General features: G+C 35.9%; 3 protein-coding genes across 3 annotated transcripts in view; 2 read left to right on the forward strand and 1 right to left on the reverse strand.

Annotated features, from left to right (window-relative positions):
* ttbk1b (tau tubulin kinase 1b) overlaps window positions 1-3,580 on the reverse strand; it is a 30,777-nt gene extending 27,197 nt beyond the window's left edge. The window contains exon 1 of the mRNA XM_077239410.1: window positions 2,579-3,580. The gene's annotated coding sequence lies outside the window, so the exon portion shown is untranslated. The remainder of the gene's footprint in view (window positions 1-2,578) is intronic.
* Window positions 3,581-4,504: 924 nt separating this feature from the next.
* Window positions 4,505-5,232, forward strand: lnc.lemp (lncRNA encoded micropeptide). Its single transcript, XM_077239416.1, has 2 exons — window positions 4,505-4,795; window positions 4,881-5,232. Exon 1 carries the CDS (start codon window positions 4,596-4,598, stop codon window positions 4,764-4,766), a length of 171 nt encoding a protein of 56 aa, XP_077095531.1. The 5' UTR covers window positions 4,505-4,595; the 3' UTR covers window positions 4,767-4,795; window positions 4,881-5,232.
* Window positions 5,233-6,157: 925 nt separating this feature from the next.
* nphp1 (nephronophthisis 1) lies at window positions 6,158-18,541 on the forward strand. The gene is made up of 20 exons (XM_077239417.1): window positions 6,158-6,566; window positions 6,653-6,717; window positions 6,846-6,906; window positions 6,990-7,108; window positions 7,242-7,491; window positions 7,587-7,688; window positions 8,658-8,758; window positions 8,954-8,996; window positions 9,781-9,865; window positions 10,053-10,147; window positions 10,996-11,124; window positions 13,412-13,486; window positions 13,924-14,034; window positions 15,793-15,875; window positions 15,975-16,051; window positions 16,121-16,223; window positions 17,105-17,217; window positions 17,428-17,501; window positions 18,023-18,067; window positions 18,173-18,541. Exons 1-20 carry the CDS (start codon window positions 6,501-6,503, stop codon window positions 18,419-18,421), a joined length of 2,046 nt encoding a protein of 681 aa, XP_077095532.1. The 5' UTR covers window positions 6,158-6,500; the 3' UTR covers window positions 18,422-18,541.
* The last annotated feature ends 716 nt before the right edge of the window (window positions 18,542-19,257 follow it).

Genomic DNA, 19,257 nt, shown 5'->3' on the forward strand with positions numbered 1-19,257 from the left:
CTGCACTGTGGAGTCTAAATACAACAATTTTTTTATTATGAATTATAATTTGAGTAAAAATTATGAGGGAAAAAACCCCCCCTGGAAAAATAACAAGGATTTGAGAATGCTTTAGTATTTGGTATATTCTCATTTTGCTTACATTTGATTATGATCATGAAATCGTACACAATTGTACATATTCCTCATTCATTCATAATTATCTTTCTATTTTTTTTAACTTAAACTTTCTGAGTATTTCCAGGTTTAAATCCTGACATGAAAAGTATTCCCCAAAAATAATAATTAATTGACACATTCAGAAAAAAAACTTGAATGCAAATGAATAGCTTAAGGAAAATCATTATCTTTAAGCTTTAAACGCAAAAGAAATATCTACAAAACCAACCCAACAAAAGACAAGTGACAACAAAAATAGCGCTGTGACTATCAGAATGAAGAAGACAATACAGACACCAGAATGATCAGACATATGTTTCTCTGGAGGTCATAATCTGGGCCTGGGCTTTTTTCCATAATCAATGAACCCTTTTTAAGGTCATACAAAGGCATCCACTGCAAACATTGGGCCAAAATAACATACATTTCATTCATTCCAACAGTTTTAAACCATTGTTGAACATGCTGTTTACAAAAACAGAGAATTCTGAAAACAATCACTCATATTCAAAGACCCTGAACAAGAAAAAAATCCTCTACCGCCTCTTCAAGATTTCTGTAATGTCTGCAGCAGAGTATCAGGTATCCACTAGAGCCGGTCAGACTCAGAGGCCCTGTCTGTCAGAACTGGACTACACCCTTAAGCACACTCTCATAATGTTACAGGCACTTATTAACCATACAAAAATGGAAACAGCGATTATTTTTCACATGCTTCCATTTTATTTTTGCATACTCTGTGTATGCTTAAATCCTTAACATATTTCAGACATTTATTTCAGTTTAACGTTATAAAACACAATCACTCTCACCTTCTAAATTGAATTTTCTCTCTAAAGAATAATTTTCCTTCAAAGAAAAACTGAAAAGACTCTCACCTTAACACTTCTGACGCTAAGACATTAAATGGGAAAGTTAATGCATAGCCATGTAGGTATTTTAGGAAACACCTTATCTTATTCTCCAACCTTGACATCGTGAACAGCAAATCAGGATGGAATTTCAGTATACTTAATTATTCATAAAAAAAAATCTATCGACTTATTTTAATGCAATGGATTGCTCAAAAACACATAGGCTATAAGGTAAAAATACAAAAAGGGAAATGCTTTAAATTTCAGATAAATGTATAATTTATACAAATAGTGTAGTAATGATATGGCAATGTACAGTTAAAACTGGCAGCTGTGGTTGCCAGAACATTTACAAACATAAAAAGTGATGTTACAAGCACTAAGGGATGTCATATTGTTTGCTGTAGTTTACCCTCCCTAATTATATATGTCATTACATAAAATAACTTTTATAGCAAGCATAGTAAACATTACGTAACAAGTAATCTTGCAACAAAACGCATGAAGATTAAAAAATGAGAAAACAGACTCTCTAAATAAAATCTAAACAACGGAGACAATGATGCAAAGAATTGTGGGAATGCCTATTGATTCATAAATTATAAGTTAATTCATAGTTTTTTCTAAAAACATATTTTTAACAATTTATTGCAAGAATATAAGTAGACTATAACAGTTATATATAAATTTGTAAAAATTCTTTAAATGTGTTTTATGCTCAATATCTTATACAAATACACCTGATTTATTATTAGATAAAAACCTGACTTTATTATTAGATCAAGTGCAGGGTCCAAAGGATAAACCTTAGTCTCATCATGCAGCCGGCTCTCCACCTGTTTGCCTGGAAAACTCGTAGCCTAGCCTACACTTTAACACAATGATAATGACATTCTGATTGCATAAAGCATTTGCTGAGACCACTTCATTATTCTGAGTTAACTGAATGTCAAGAGCACAGGACTGCGTGGGCTCAATCTCCTGACATCTTCAGCTTCTTTCTCCGCAGTGCCAAAAGGATCCGTCTGCACGGACCCCACCCAAACACGGTCTCATCCAATGAGCAGCCCTGAAGGCTAAGCCCCGCCCTCAACCCGTCGTTTGATCACCGTCCATTGGGGCACTGCCTAACAATCATCAGCACATTCCCCTGCTCGAGCCTGAAGTGAAAAGCACTTTGGGATATGTCGTTCATCAGTGAGACAATATAAACGGAACTGGTCATTGTCACCTCTGAAAAACTACAACTCCCAATGACAGGCCACGCTGGCCGTTGACGTACAGCTGCATTATGTGGCATGTAATGTAAATGATTCATGATTTTTCTTAAGCATAAATAATATATATATATAATATGGGTCAGTTTCTATTTTTGACTAGGGCCCGAGTGCCTTAATAGTTTGTCAAGACCGTGACAGATTTTGTTTTCGCGTGCCCGACTGGGCACCTGGGCCAGCGCAGCATCACTATTGACAAGGTGCCAACATACACGGGACAAGCTGATCGCTACTGAGCAGCGCTTTGTTTAAAAAAATATTTTGGCAAACAAAAAACGATCTACTAACCTGTTCTTCTGTCGTCGGAGTAAAAACTCAAAGTGAGAGTTTAAGGAGAGCCGCATAATTCCGTTGGCGCGACCGCTGCGCCTCTTCCCCTGGTTGATGCTGCACCATTTTCAGCCTCCTCTGCTCCTCCGCTCCTGCACTGATTCAGCATCGCACGGATACTCCCACTATGCACCGCGCACATGCGTGCCAGAAGACGGCTGTTGCGTAGCAACCCGCAAGGCGTGAATCCCCCTCATCTGCAGACTTCAGACATTGAGGAAATTCCTTAAGAAACGTCTTATTACTATTTTTTTTTAAAAATACTAATGAAAACGAAGAATAAATAAGTTAAGGAAATAAATATTATGAAAATGGTTTTAAATGAAATTAGTTGATGTACCGTCTTTAACATGCTCTTAAAATGTGATTTCAAACTTACAGAAAATTATCAAAAGGCAAGACAAATTAGTTGACAAGTGAGACAAATGAGTTTCGTGATTCATATCAGTCTGTAATAAATGCCTGAAATCATCAGGTCATGCTTCAACATTTAACTGATCTCAGCAAACATAGAAAATCCACCAACAAATGAGAAATCAAATTAATTCATGAAACCAATAAATATGGTAGCTTATTATGGGTTACACTTCTGATGGTTCCCTGGTTTTACTTGGATTCTAGCTAGACTATATGTTGGTCAATTTTAGCTGGTCCAAACTGATCTATCAAGCTTTCTTCTTTCAGCCAAACACAATCAGAATTGTATTAAAAAAAATATCCTGGCTCTTCCAAGCTTTATAATGGGAGTGAATGGTAGATTTTGAAGACCAAAAAAGCACATCTATCCATCATAAAAGTAATCCATATGGCTCCAGGGGTTAATAAAGGCCTTCTGAAGTGAAGCAACGCATTTTGGTAAGAAAAATATCCATATTTATAACTTTATAAACTATAATAACTGGCTTCTGGTTACGACTACGCAAATCTAGTTATAGCGGAAGAGTGACCTCTGACCCGATGAATGACGTATAGATGAACGCGGAAGAGCAAAGCATATAGCAAAACAAAACATCCGGTCATGAATTAGAAGTCTAAAATGAGAATTTTTAAAGAGAAGTATCAGAGGAGCTTGGGTTTGTTGTCAAGCCCTATTTGTTTGAACCGCGAGAGGCGTCTACTCTCACATACAGTAAGCTTATACTGCGGCTATACGCCTACATCATACGCAGGAACTCAACATTTTCTCGTGAATGCGATTACAGTTTATAAAGTCATAACTGAATTTTTCTTACAAAAACACGTTGTTTCGCTTCAGAAGGCCTTTATGAACACACAATGATGGATGGAAGCCCTTTTTTGGGCTTAAAAAATGGTGCCATTCACTCCCATTATAAAGCTTAAGAGCCAGAATATTTTTTAAATATACTTATTCAGATTGTGTGTGGCTGTAAGACGAAAGTCATTTACACCTATAGGATGGCTTGAGAGTGAGTAAATTATGGGATAATTTTCATTTTTGAGTGAACTAACCCTTTAAGCTTTTATCAGTCCTAGGTAATATCTACCAAAAACTGTCCCACTTTTCCATAGTTCACACTATTGATGCAGCCATGTCTCTTATCTCTTTTCCTCAGACAACAGACATTACAAAAATAATGAAAAAAAATGCCCCTCCTAACTGATAATATTCAACTTTTAGTTTGTAGATACATTTTATTTCAAAGCCCGGAAGAGAATAAGGCCTAGCAATTAAATGCAATGCTATACCCCCTGAAATGTTCAGTGGGTTTTTAGTTTATAAGGTCTTCAGTTAACATAATTGAAGACACTTTCACGTGTTTGCTTACAATATAAATGGCGCACAGTCGTACCTGAAACGAGAATTTTGGAGCAGATGTGTTTTCTAAACAAGACCTACAACTGTTGTCGTTGTGGTAGATGTAGTCTTTATTTAGTTGGCCTACAAAGGTTACGCCCATGTCACGTGATTCCATTCACACGCGTGTTTCCTCCAGCAGCAGTTGTTGAGGTGAACATGGCCGATGTGTCGGAGAGGACGTTACAGGTCGCTATAGTAGTTTCATTTGCGGCGGGTTTTGTCGCAGGCTGGCAAGCAAACAGAATGCGAAGAAAGTTCTTGGACTGGCGGAAAAAGCGGTTACAGGACAAACTCGCAGAAACACAGAAGAAGCTAGACCTGTCATGACAGATACAAAATATCACGCAACCAACCAGGTGAGATGAGACATGCGCCTTTCATAATTTTAGGATAAATGGCTTTCGTTGGTAGCTATAATCGGTTTTCTTTTTCATTTTCTAGTGACTTTGGTCATCAAGGCCCTGATTTCTCAAACAGAACGAGTCTGTAGCAGCACCTCTTTTGGAGTTCTCAGCAGGAGCATGCCTGGGATCAAAGACAGTCTCTCTACATTCTGGAGGAAAGCAATACAACCTTCAAGGACTTTAAACACTGAGAAATATTTTCGTTTGTTAAAGCCATAAATCATAGTGTTTCCATGTCTGTGCCTTCTCCTTTTCTGTGACAGTAAAATTAATTGAAATGTTTTATTAACTGTTGACTCAAAAAAAAAGTAATATGCACATTAATGTTGTGACATTTGCTTACTTTTGACACATCAAGATCCAATAAAAGTAAGATGAAAAGTTAACAACTATATTTCATTCATTGAACTGACAGAACCTCAAATCAAGAAATGTGTTTCTGGGACATCTTTGCTTATTTATATTGTTTTATATAGATTTTCATGTCTTCTCAACGCTTGTAAGATTTTATGACATAACTTTTCAGACCTGGAATTCACTCAGTTCAAATTCAAAGTTTTTTAGAACTAGGGAAACTGTTCATGTAAGTTCCCTGCTTTAGATATTTTAAGTAAGCACGTGTTTTTAATTAAACAGAAGCACTTTCCAGAGAGCCAGAACCATGGGTTGAGTGTGATCTTTAAGTCGAGCTCCCCCTCTCTAGATGTAATTTGGGTGTAATGGGTGGGTCTAGAAGGTCCAACCACATTCTCCATTAGATCCACAGAGCTGGACTAGGTCAAGCTCAACCCACGATGTCCAGAGAGGTGGAGCTGGATGCCATTTTGGCTCTGCAGTGAGTTATCACCACTTTTCCAGAAAACCTGTTTTATCAGATTAGACTCTCACAGCCCAAAGCATGAATGAAGCAGGGGGCTCAGTCTCAGCCTCAGACATAATGAAACCATACTGCAGGATGTTTAGGTCCTTCGAAATTTTCTGCATTGCAAAACAAAAATGAAAATGCTTTCTGCAACGAAACCGATATTTTGTGTACAAATGCCATACCTCATTTCAAACAAAGTCTCCTATTTAACTTAACTTGTAGGCAAAAAAGCCTACAAAACACAGCTGTAGGCCTATAGAATCGAGGCTTTAAGATACAACATAAAATGAATGACAACAATTCAAATTATTACTCTTCAATTAAATTTAACTTTTTAGTAAATACTACATTTCGATTTATTTTTAAAATAAATCTCTAAACTTCGCTTCGCGTCGTGCCTTTTTTTACAGTCTATGGTCGTGCCTAACAACGCCCTTCAGCCGTGACTTATTCACGACACAGCACAGCCCCTCGTACCTTGTTGCTTACATATATTTAAAGGACTCAGTTATAAAAACATTAAAACGTGATTTAGACAAGTCATGTGAAATTTACCAGATAAAATAAGTTTCAAAATGAAATTCGCAGACGTCTTCTCACGCGCGCAGTGATGAGGTAATAACAACGTCACGTAAAGTATCTTAGCAACTTATCCGGAGCGTCTGTGATGGCGTCGCCATTGGGTTTTGTTTCAGTAAACCTGAGCACGAGTGGGACGTTTCTTTAAATCTCGCATTTAAAATGCCATTTGCGTCAAACCTGCTGTCGTATTGTGTTGAAGACGAATAGAAGATGCCTCCAAAAAAGAGAGGACCACTTCAGACGGTCCAAAGAGATACGGATGACATCAAGAGAAAGGTTGAACTGAACGGAGCGAACGTTTTTTCGTTAGCTGGTGCGCATTAGATTTTTACATTATATCTCTATTCTATTCTATCCTGCAGGTGGATGATTTGGTACAGCAGGCTGCTCAATCTGATCCGTCAGATTGGAATGAGACCTTTGAGAGGTACAGAAGACTTCCATCTGTTTTGTTTTTGAAAGTCTACTACATGAAACAGGTTGAATAATGCGTACTTGAGTTCTATATTGTTTTGCATATACCCAAGGTGATTTATAATGTTGTTTGCATTCCAGGTGCAAAGAGTTAAAGCGCGCAGTGGAGGAAATTACGAAGACTCTGAAGAAATTATCTAAAGTAAATCTTTATGTCTGTGTACTTGTATTTTCAATACATCTTAAATGAATTGTATCAGTATATATCATTTTTCATGTGTGTAGGCAGACGAGCCAGCTCCAGTGGGGAACTATGACCAGTGTAAGAGGGACGAGGAGAAGCGTTTGTTGAAATTGCGTGAGCGTCTACAGTCTCTAGCTCTTCAGCTGCAACCTCAGGATGAGTAAGTAACCTCATAAATTAATTCTAACAGAGTTTACAGCCTTTTTTTGCATTCTATTACGCAAACCATTGAACCATTTTTAGATATACCTTAGATATACAACAGTACTGGTGTCTTTGTTTCCTGGCCGTAGGATAGCCGGACCTAGTTCTTCCCAGACAGAACAGAAGAGCGATGAGGAAAATAGTGATGAAAAAGATGAGAGCTCTGAAGATGAAGATACAGAAGAGGAAGAAGCCAATGATGATTATGAAGATGATGATGATGCTGACAGTGATGACGAGGATGCAGATATCGGTCAAACTGCCACAGGACAGGAAACGGTTTCCTATGTTGCTCTTAGTGGATTTACAGGAGAGGAGGAAGGGGACCTCAGCATACAGGTAATCATCTATGCATCTTATTTTAGTTATTAAATGCTTAAATTTAAATAGTTATTTTCTTGCATTGAGAAATATTTGTTTGTGTGTTGTGTCAGAAAGGAGATGTTTTGAAAGTTCTCTCTAAGAATAAGGATGGATGGTGGCTGGCTCAGAACTCAAATGGCCAAAAGGGCCTGGTGCCTAAAACCTTCCTCAAGGTCTGTATAATATCACAAATACTCAGTGAGTATGCTTGATAGTGTGTAAGGTCATATAAACAGTGGGCATACACATATAGGCCATAAACAGTGTTTTTTAGTGTTAGGAAATGCCATACATGGTTTAACCCTTTACAGGTTAAGAAAAATACAGCCTGTCAGAAAAATCAAATATTTTGAAAAGGATCAGTTTATTGAACTTACAGACCAAAGAAAATCTTTAAAAAAGTTTACATTTGTGTTTTTTGTTGAGTCATATTTGATACATCAGACATTTATGACTCTTGTAGTATTATTCAGGAGAATGTGGAGCTCATACTCAACAAGGAAAAAATAATAATATTAAGAAGCAAAAATGTGCAATTTGGTGCAGCTGCTGACATTTGTATGGCCGAAAGGTAAGATTAAATTCTGATGGATTGTAATGTAAATCAATTAGATTTCTGTAAGTACTTCCATGAAATGAATATGAATTTCAGTTGTAACTATATACCTCCCAATAATATGTCTTAGTAAGAATGTATTTAAATAAAATCATCCATGCATTTAAATGATCATTTTATGATCAATCCAATGCGATGCAATAATGATTGAGAGATGTACAATTAAGCACTCTTCAAAAGCTTGATGAGGTATCATATTTAATCAGTTTTGCTTTTCAGATCAGCGTTTTGTCAGTTTATTTAGTATAAATGTGGAAACAAGATTAGAGGAAAAACCGCATTTCAGATCTTGTGTAAACACTGATTTCTTGTCAGTGTATGGTAATGTTTTATTACCGACTTGATTGAGATGTTCACATTATGCATTTAAAGTATTTATATAATATTATATTATACTTTTACGTTGTCTGAATCATATTCCAGAACAATTATGGATTGGTGCAGGTTGTGCACTTTTATAAAAATACAAAATAAACCAGACCAGTGTTTAGATAATTAACATTGATGAATTACATCTGCACTGCAGATGTATTTGAACTCTCAGTCTTCTCAGAAGGATAGTGAGAGAGAGAATGAAGATGAGGAGGAGAGTGAGTTGGAACAGGAGGAGTCTGACATAAAGTCCAGGTAATATCCCCTCTCTCTCCACTAGAGAGCAGCATTGTTCTCACAATTTTGTTAAGCTTTTTTTTTCTTTATTAAAGTGCAGTGAATATAGTTCATAATTTATTTCAGTTGAAATTAATTAAACACAAGTTTAAGTTAAAATAAAGTTTCTTTAGTAAAGATCTAAAGAGTAAATTCTGTCTCTTTTCCAACTAGCAAAACATCCAATTGGAACACAGTCCGGAAGGCTGTTACTGAGGTATATTCTATTTGGATAATTATATCCTTAAATTCACAGTGAAATCAAAATGTACTAATCTTTTTTTATGGAATATTGCAGTATTATTTATAAATAATTTATCTATGCACATCATTTTTTCATTATTGTGCCTTAAACTGCCTTCGTAATCTTTAATCAAAATAACTTTCCCTCCTCTTACAATGACATCTCCTCTATTTTCTCTTTTCCTTTTATTTGTAGGACAGGACATAAGACAAAAATATAGGAGGACAGCACTGTTAATACAAAACAAACCTGAAAACAAACAAATTAATAAACAAACAAAAAAAAGTAGGTTTTAGATGTGAAGTGTAGGTGCTAGGTTGTGCTAGGTGCATGTTTACCTCGATCTTGTATGTGCTGAAGTATATATGTAAAGCAGAGTGTTTGAAGAAGGAGACAGAAAAAATGAGAAGAGGGGGGAGAGAGAGGGGAAAGAATGAAAAATATAGAAATAAACTGTATATATACATACCTACATACAGATTTAAAAACATACATTCATTTACCTCGTTCCCCATCTCTTCCCTACTTTGTTGACGTGGGCGGGACAACCTATCATTCAATCAATTCCCAATGGACAAAAAAAATAATAATGTCCTGCCCTACATTTTTTCTTGTTCAAAAAGCCGTTTCACTCAGATACGTAACAATGGGGTAGAAAAATCGCATCCTCCGTTTTATACCACCTTTATGTTTTATATATATTATTATATGTATTAACAGACACAAACTGAAGTGTGCTGGTATGTTGTCTCTGCAGATAGATGCTACTGATGTGCTGTCAGCGATGGGTGCCATCCCTCCAGGCTTCAGACCTTCCAATCTCTCCAGACTCCTAGAAGAAGGTCACTATCTGTCACTATATTTTGCAAAACCTATAGATAGATGGCAATTTACAGTTTTTAGTTAACCAGAAGGCAGTTTGTGTGATTTACACCACATTATAACATCTGGTAAGAATTCAGATTTTATAATAGTATATTATACTTCTATCATACATGTACTGTTTGCATGTGTGTTTGTGTTGAGCAGGGACATCTTACAGAGCAAGTCACTTTATTCAGCCCAAGCTTAGCCAATCACAACTCTCCTTTCAAGATCTCCATATGGACCCAGACACAGGCAAGGTACCTAACTGCAAGGCAAACACTAGCTACATTTACAAAAATGTTATTTATAACAAAATATGAACATTTATTTAAGGCAAGACGCAGGCACATAAACATTATTTTTTCATGCACTGACAATTTTGTGATTTTTGGGCTATTTGGCTGTTTATAAAGTGTTGTTTCACTGTAGTGGAAGGAAAACATCCATAATACACTTTTATGTGATTATTTGATTGCGCTTTGAGTCAGAAATCTCCACTTCATTAGCACTCACACCAAACTTTACAGTTTTATTCCTATCTGTGTTCTTGCGATTTTTACAGACAGATTAGTTCATATATCATTTGCCTGATTTCATACAACATTTCATTCCTAAAACCGTGGTGATTTTTCTTTTTTTCTGGCTGTTGACAGTATTTTCTGATTTATGGAGTGAAAAATTATGAGATATCCAAATACCCTCTGTAAAAACCATTAACTCTAATATGACAATAAAATGAAACAAGAATTGTGAACCTTGCTTATCCAATGTTCTGATTTCTGTTCTGGAAATTTATGCAACATAGTACATATTTAACCGCCTTATTTGCATATTTAAACAATATTTCAGTACAAAAATGTTTGCAATTCATAATGTAATCAACCAACCGGGGAAGTGTGGTGATATGTGTTGGTTAAATTACTTACCCTATTCACTTGGGGTGTCTTGCCTTAAAAATATATATTTAATTATATGAAGTAAAAAAATAAAAATTATAGTGTTTTTTTAAGTGCTCTTTTAGTGTTGAGAAAGTCCTATATAAATTCAATGCATTATTATTGTTAAAATTATTATACATTTATAAGGTGAGTGTGTGTTTGTCCAGGTTCACGGGCGCCCATCTAGAGTGAGTTTCACCCTGACCCTGTGGAGCTGTAGAATGATCCCAACCCCTGGGGTCGGGTTACAGGTGCTTAGCAGGCACGTTCGGCTCTGTGCATTTAATGGAACCCAGGTAACACACACATACATACTGGTGGATCTACAACTAAGATGATTGCTCATTTTGACCTTAAAAGAGAGATATTTACATACAAATGTTTTGTGGAAAAGCTTGAGTAATGATTCTGACATTGTGTGTTAATCATGTGGAACGGTAATTAGGGTGGACCATTTGTAACAAAAAACGAATAATAAAGAACCATGGCATTAACGGCTGGGGTGCCTGAATTAAAACAGGTGCAATCCAAAAGTATGAGTGTAAAATACTAGACAGCAAATTTGAGTCTTGAGTGTTAACAATTTAATCATTTTATTCCTGGTATCTCTACAATATTTGTCTTTCACAACTTATTTTTTTCTATGCACTGTGAATGTGAATTCTATTTGATTACTTATCGTCAAAAATTTTAAGTATTCAGTAGAGGACCAGGAAGTGTTTTGGTGCATGTCTATAGATAATAAGTAGAATGTTATTGTGCAATGTCCTACGTTCATTGTGCACAGTTCATCTTTTCTTTGACATTTCTGAATGAGTCTCTTAAGTCATTGTAAACAGCAGAACAATTCTAACGCACATTCAAAACCCATAAATCCTGTATACCATATTTGTCTTCTTTAATCACTAAAGTTGTTCATTCTTCACTTGTTTCTGGCCTTCTTCCTTCATCTCTTAAATATGTTATTATTACTCCAAATTTAAGAAACCAGGGGCTGATCCATCCAATTTTGATAATTTGTATCCGATTTCTAATTTGCCATTTATTTCTAACATTTTGGAAAAGTGTGCTGTAGCTCAGGTCCATGATCATCTCTTGGACAAAAAATCATACAGTCGATTTCAATCTGGCTTTTGTCCCCACCATAGCACAGAGACTGCTCGTTAAAATCACCAACGACCTGTTGCTAGCAGCTGGTGCTGGTTTATTAACCATACTTGTCGTTCTTGATCTGAGTGTGGCCTTCGATACCATCTCGCATACTGTAATATTTTCCTTGACAGGTTAGCTTCCGTTAGGGTTACTGGCATCCCATGTCTTTAAATCAATATCTCTCTGGTCATACACAGTTTGTTCAAATTTAAAATTTCCAATTAAAATCATCTGAAGTCAAAATCAATTGGAATTCCTCAGGGTTCTGTCTAGAGCCCTTTTTTTCATTGTTTACTTCCTCTTGGTTATATTTTTAGGAAATATGGTATCTATTTTCATTGCTAAACCGATGAAACCCAGCTCTAACTTTTTTTCTAAGCCTTCAAGTTCCTTTTCTCCACCTTCTCTGTGCAGCTGTTTGGCTGAAATCCTCCTTTTAGGCACAAAATCTATCCTGACAAAATCTGATTGCTTTTCTGTGGCTATTAAAAACGCAAAAGAAAAAAAATCTTCCCCCGCAGGTTATAAGAGTCTGGGTGCCATCCTCGATAGCACTCTATCCTTTGAAGCTCATGTTAATTACATCACACGTACTGCATACTTTATGAATATAAATAGTCTTCGTCCCTCTTTCACAATGAATAGCACTGCATTCCTTATTTATGCACTGGTTACTAAGTGTAATGATTACTGTAATGCTCTCCTCACTGGTCTCCCTTCCAAATTCCTTGATAAACTTCAACTGGTTCAGAACTGGTTCTTTCTAGACCTGCTTCTATGGAGTACATTTCTCTAGTTCTACAGCAAATGCACTGGCTTCCAGTGAAGTATTGTATCGATTTTAAAATGATGCTTCTAGCATACAAGGCTCTTAATCTTGCTCCTCCGTACCTTACTGATCTTCACATCTACACCCCTTTCGTGCTCTGTAAGATCTTCACTTTCAATTTCTTTTGACTTACCACGTATATGCCTGACCACAATGGGAGCTAGAACTTTTAGTTATGCTGCCCCTTGTTTATGGACCTCCTCTCCCTTGAAATTCACAATAAAGATAGTCTCCATACTTTTAAATCTCATCTCAAGACTTTTTATTCAGGCCTTTTTATGACATTCTTTATGGAGCTTGTATTTGTAACCTGCTTCTGTGGTGTTGTATTGTTTATTGTTATTTACTGTTGTATTATTTTTGCTTGCAATGTGACCTTGGGTGTCACGAAAGGTACCTTTAAAAAATATGCATTAAAACCCATTTGTCTTCCCCATGTTTATTGTAAACAGGTGTCATATGAAACGCTGTGTACATGGTGCCTTCGTTTGTCTCTCTCTCTCTCTCTCTCTCTCTCTCTCTCTCTCTCTCTCACTCTCTCTCTCACTCTCTCACTCTCTCACTCTCTCTCTCTCTCTCTCTCTCTCTCTCTCTCTCGTCAGATTTTGAGTAACATTCACACAGTCAGAGCCACTTACAACTTCAAGAGCCAAAAGACATGGAGTTTTTCTCCACGGGTAAGACTAAAGTACACTTAAACACATGGCCAAACGTCTGAGGCCACATTAAAAATCTGGGATTTGATATCTTATTTAAATTCGAAAATAAACAAGGTTTTAATATTGTCATTTCGAAAAAAAGAAATGTTATAATTTAAAATTAACAAGACATATTTACGGTTTTGCACTATATCTAGGTCAGTAAGCAAAGAACTAAATGCATGAGAATATGATCATCAGGTTTTACACACTTGTGAAGCTCATGCAAGCTTAAAGGCAGCAGGCACAAGAGGGCCAAACAAAATACTAAAACATTCTGAAATTCATGTTCATTTATCAATTCAACTTTACAATCAAATTGTTATAATGGTAATATAATCTGAAATACAGTTCTGGAATCTAATAGTTTGTCATATTTTTTTAATCTGTATTTTTCCTGTATGTGTGTATTTTAGATGACTGGGATGCTTCCCTGTCTACTGGATGGAGACTGTTTCCTGCGTTGTGACTCTGAATCTCCTGATCTTGGAATTCTGTTTGAATTGGGTGTGACCTACATAAGAAATGTAAGCAATAGTTCCTTGCAAAAAAAATCTTATCATTTAAACAATTATATGGCAGTACCACCCAACTCTGATCACAGAGGACATGGCCTTAATTTAACCTCAGAAAGACAAAATAACTGTTTTCTCCTACCCTCTCATATAGTTATATAAACATACACAATGATGTCTATTAAAGAGGCCTTACCCTTTTACAAAGTCTTGATTTTGAAGTCTACTGGAATAGGTTTTCATGCTTTTTACAATTTTCACATATTTTACATTCATTGCAACACCTTTTCCTCTTTCCCAGTTTGTCTGGGAATAATGCTCTGTTTAGTTTCTCTCTCTATGAAGCCCCTCCTTCCAAAAACACTATGTGCTCAGCTGGACCTGTATATTGTGATTGGTCAACCTCTTCAAATGTGTTTTGGAAAGTCACACCCTTACGATAACTGCTCTATCCCAAATGGCACCCAAATTTGGGACAGGCCCAACAGTGAGTTTCAACACACTTCTAGTGCATCTCAGCCAGGCCTCGTCCCTTTTTTTTGTGTGTATGCCTTGGGAAGGAATTATTTAATGGTACAATATGTACACATTTTGTATCAAAATGTCCAAAAACCACTTGCAGTGTTATATATTTCTTTCAATTATGGACTTAAATTTTCCTAAATTGTTCCAAGAATTTGTAAATTCAGAGAGATTCACAATTTTAAATAGTGCCCGTCCCTTGTCACTTGTCGCCTGTCAATGGCGTAATATCTGCGTTATCTCTGGTTTCCGCTTTGTTATATAGTTCAACATAAAATGTTAGAATATGATCAGTATGTCATTCTAATGTTGATCTAGCTTACTGCTAGTCTCATATAGCCAATAGCCAACAAACTAACACATTGAATAACATTATAACACACCCAAGTGAAACAGCGCTGCGTTACCTCACAAGTTAAATTCGTCAAATAAACTGACCTGTGTGAGTAGTAATTCAGCACTTGAGAGTAGTTATGTAGAATTAAATGTCCTCATTCCTTTATTTACGCGGGAATCGCGTGTGGTGCTGATATCTGTCTCTCATTAGCAATCGTGACCTGCTTCATACCACAGTCATGTTAAAAAACATGAATGTTTTCACTCATCCATGAATGATATTAGATCAGCATGATGGTAAGTTCCATGATTCCGCTTATCACCGCGTCATCAATATACGCCTTTGTTATTGTAAGAGGTTAGTGACCCCTAGCCGTGAAAAAAAATTTATATTGTAGCTTTAAATGAGGGATATTGTGATGTGTATGTTACTGGAAGAAAACTCAAGACTACAATTGAGGTTGTTCTGGGAGTTTAGAAACAGTGCTTACTGATAGAGACAATATCTCCCTTTGGAGTGGACTTTTTGCTTTGTAACTTTGCAGACCTTTTACATACCCAAACAGCAACATTATACATTAAAAAAGTTATTTTTTTAATGTATTAAAGTAAAAAGCATAATAGGTCCTTTTTAAAGGGATAGTTCACCCAAAAATTAAAAATGTTGTTCCAAACCTGAATTACTTTCTTTCTTTTGCGGAACACAAAAGAATATATTTTGAAGAACATTGGGAACCAAACAGCATGTGAGCCCATTGACTTTCATTGTATGGAAAAAAACTCTGAGACGTTTATAAAAAACATATTTTTGTTCCACAGAAGAAAGTAAGTCATACCGGTTTGGAGCGACAAGAGGGTCCTGTTTTTCTCAGTGGTTCTGCAGGTGTACAAAGTGTATGTGCTCTGTTTCAGTCCACAGGGGAGAGAGGAGACCTCAGCTGTGGCTGGGCGTTCCTTAAACTGTTTGATGAAAGTGGAGCACCCATTACTTTACGGTACGCACACATTCCCTTATTACAATTTGACTGATGCATATTAGTTCTATTGTTTCCTTACATACTTGCTCACAAACTACAGTATATGCATGTGTGCAGGACACAAGAGCTTACTATTCATGGTGGCACACCATTTGAGAGAGACACCGATATGGATACCACATCTACCAAAAAAGGTAAATTTCACTCACAAAAATACTCATACTCTCTCACATACAAGCCATTCTCTTCTGTTCTCTCCTCAGGTTATCCCACTGGTGTGTTTCAGCAGATGTTGCTGTCCAGGAAGATGCCAAAGCTTGTTGTTAAGCTCAAATCAGTAAACACACGCAGCAGAGTGCTTCTAAAGTAAGAATGTCTTCGCACCAGAGTATACATTAATGTTCAGAAGAGTTTTTGGTAACACTTTACGTTGTCACTATTACGTAATCACTTGCTTAAAGTTGCTTACTAGCAATTATATCATTAGGACATTGGCTGTTTATTAGTACTTATAAAGCACATATTAATGCCTTATTCTGAATGACCATGTTCTACGTCATTTAATCCTACCCAATACCTTAACTTAACAGCTACCTTACTAACTACTAATAAGCAGTAATTAGGAGTTTGAGGCAAAGGTCATAGTTAATAACAGTGAGAATTGGACCCTAATCTAAAGTGTGAACAATTTTTTTAAATGTTTTTGAAATAAGTCTCTTGTTCTAGTCTGACTTTTTTTTCTTGCATTTATTATATTGAAAATACAGTAAAACAGTAATGTTATGAAATATTAATTTAATAACTTTCTATTTTAATACATTGTAAAAATGTAATTTATTCCTGTGATGACAAAGCTGAATTATTACTCCAGTCTTCAGTGACACATGATTCTTCAGAAATCATTCTAATATGCTGATTTGCTGCTCAAGAACCATTTATTATTATCAATGTTGAAAGCAGTTGTGCTTCTTAATATTTTTGTGGAAACCATAATCAGAAAAGAACAGCATTTATTTGAAACAGAAATCATTTGTAACATTATAAATGTCTCTACTATCACTTTTAAACAATTGAATGCATTAATTTTCTTTTAATCGCGCTGATCCAAAACGTTTGAACAGTAGTATGTATACTTGAATTTTTATTGCCAGCTGTAGGATTCCACATTGTTTTTTCATAAATATTCACGAAAAAGAAATTATGTTCTTGTAACTAAATATTTGTTTCCCTAAATGTTTTTTTATAAGTCTGCTGCCAGACACTATTGTCGGAAGTCTGTCCACAGTGCGCCTCCTGGCAACATACAGGCAAATACTCGCTGATGCTCTGTTACTTGACAGAGTCACCATGTGTAATGCAGGTAACACACACATAAACACATTTTTTCTTTGTGCTTGATGTGTATCTATATGTATTTAAGGTTCCTGTCACATCACAACACTAAATGCACTTTCTTTGGTAAGAAACGGTCTGGCACGAAAGCAAATGTAAATGTAAAACACACAAGGAAATGAAAATGCGAATGTAAAAGTGAATGTAAATCACTTTTGATTGGTTCTGTGTATCACAGATCTGATCTGCAGCTCAGTTCTAGCCTCCTTCCCTGATGTTCTAGATCAGCCAGACCTGATGGATGCGTTTAGGGTGAGTCTGGTTACATAAACACATGTTTACTTAGCATTTACTAAACTTTAATTTCAAACATAAACCTTTTATTTTCGTTTTTATATACGTATAGTTACTACAATCTAACCTGAACCCCACCATTAAATAACTTTTTTTTGGCATTTTTTAAATTTATTAAAATATTATATTATTATTATTAAATTAATTAAATATTAAATGTGTATTATCATTAAATCTAATAATTATTTTAATTATTAAGAATTAAATATAAATTATTTAAAAACAATAATAGTAAGTAATTAACATACTAATAGTATATTAAATTATTAATAGTAATTTAAAATAAATGTAAATATAAAATGATTTTATTTAAATGATTTTATTTATACATATTTTTTTTGATTTTCCAGTTGAGAACCAAAAGGAATTTTTTTCAGATTAAATTAACTTCTGGGGACAAAACTGTACCATCACCTACATGGGAGTATAATATGGGGTAGGTGTTATAAAAAGTCTTAAACTTGAACCTGATTTTACAGAAATCATGGACCGAATCAGAAAGTAACCTGAGAAGATCTGATAAGGTAAAGGTGTATGTGATTTTGTGTGAGAATGCCACAGTACTAGGATTATGAAAAGTTTATTCATGCTGTTTGCATAAAATGTTTTTCTGTTTTTGTGTATTGCAGAGGGATATCAATGTGTTAAAGCAGATGTTTGTGAGCGTTTATATGGCTAGTGTGTTTCCATTGTTGTACTCTGCGGATATGCCCACTCCCTGCTGGGCGGATGAGGACGTGGAGTCTCAACGTGCTCGAATCATCTACAGCCCTTCCCAAAAAATCTCAGTAGAAACTATGCTGTCCTCCCAATGTTCACATCAAGCATTTGACATCACACAGGTCACCTATGACCTCATCAGCAGAGCCCAGCACTGACTCTAGAGACAGACCTATCACATGGTCCTCCAAAAGATAAGTGTCCAATATCAAAAGAAAATTGTCTTGTCAAAATGTATTTAAATATTAAAAATATAAATAAAACCATTTAATATTTCACTCTCTGGCCAGAAAGCTTATTCATAGTTCTGTTAAAGGGCCCCTATTATGGATTTTTGAAAAATACCTTTCATGTAGTGTGTAACATAGCTCTAAGTGAATGAAAATATCCTGCAAAGCTTTAAATCTGAAAGTGCACCATATATAAAGTTATTGTCTTTCAACAGTAAGAGTCGACTCTGAGTCAATGAAATGAATCGTTTTTCAAACGAGTCATAAGCCGTTTCGTTGTGACGTCAAGACGAAACATTAGCATATTGCCCGCCCACGTATTGCACGCGCAGACACCAGGGAAGCTTGAAAGCCCCTCAAACCTGCAGCTGATTCCTGTGGATACTGGATAGCATCATGTTGAGAAGATGCTGTGCTCTACAATGTGAAGGTAAAGCCAGTTTTTTTCACTGCCCAAGGACGAGCATGTGAAGAATCAGTGGTTAAAATTCATCTTTTCCACGATACCACAGCAGTATAATCCTAAACTTTTGCTGTGCTCCCTTTATTTTACTGACGACTGCTTCTCAAATCTCGAAGTGCAATGCAGGATTCGCAAACCGCTTGCTCTTGAAAGATGGTGTTCAAAATACTTAGTTTTGAGTTTTATATTGTGTAGGTCTCCTGCTAACTGGTTAACACACATTATTACTGTCTTACTGAAATACTTCTGCTAATCCGTTGTGGGGCACTATTAACTAAAAATGAAAGATTAAGCATGAAGT

The sequence above is a fragment of the Siphateles boraxobius genome, unplaced genomic scaffold (genome assembly GCF_051911475.1).
Source record: "Siphateles boraxobius isolate OS27281-9 unplaced genomic scaffold, OSU_SipBor_1 22, whole genome shotgun sequence".
Taxonomy (NCBI): domain Eukaryota; kingdom Metazoa; phylum Chordata; class Actinopteri; order Cypriniformes; family Leuciscidae; genus Siphateles; species Siphateles boraxobius.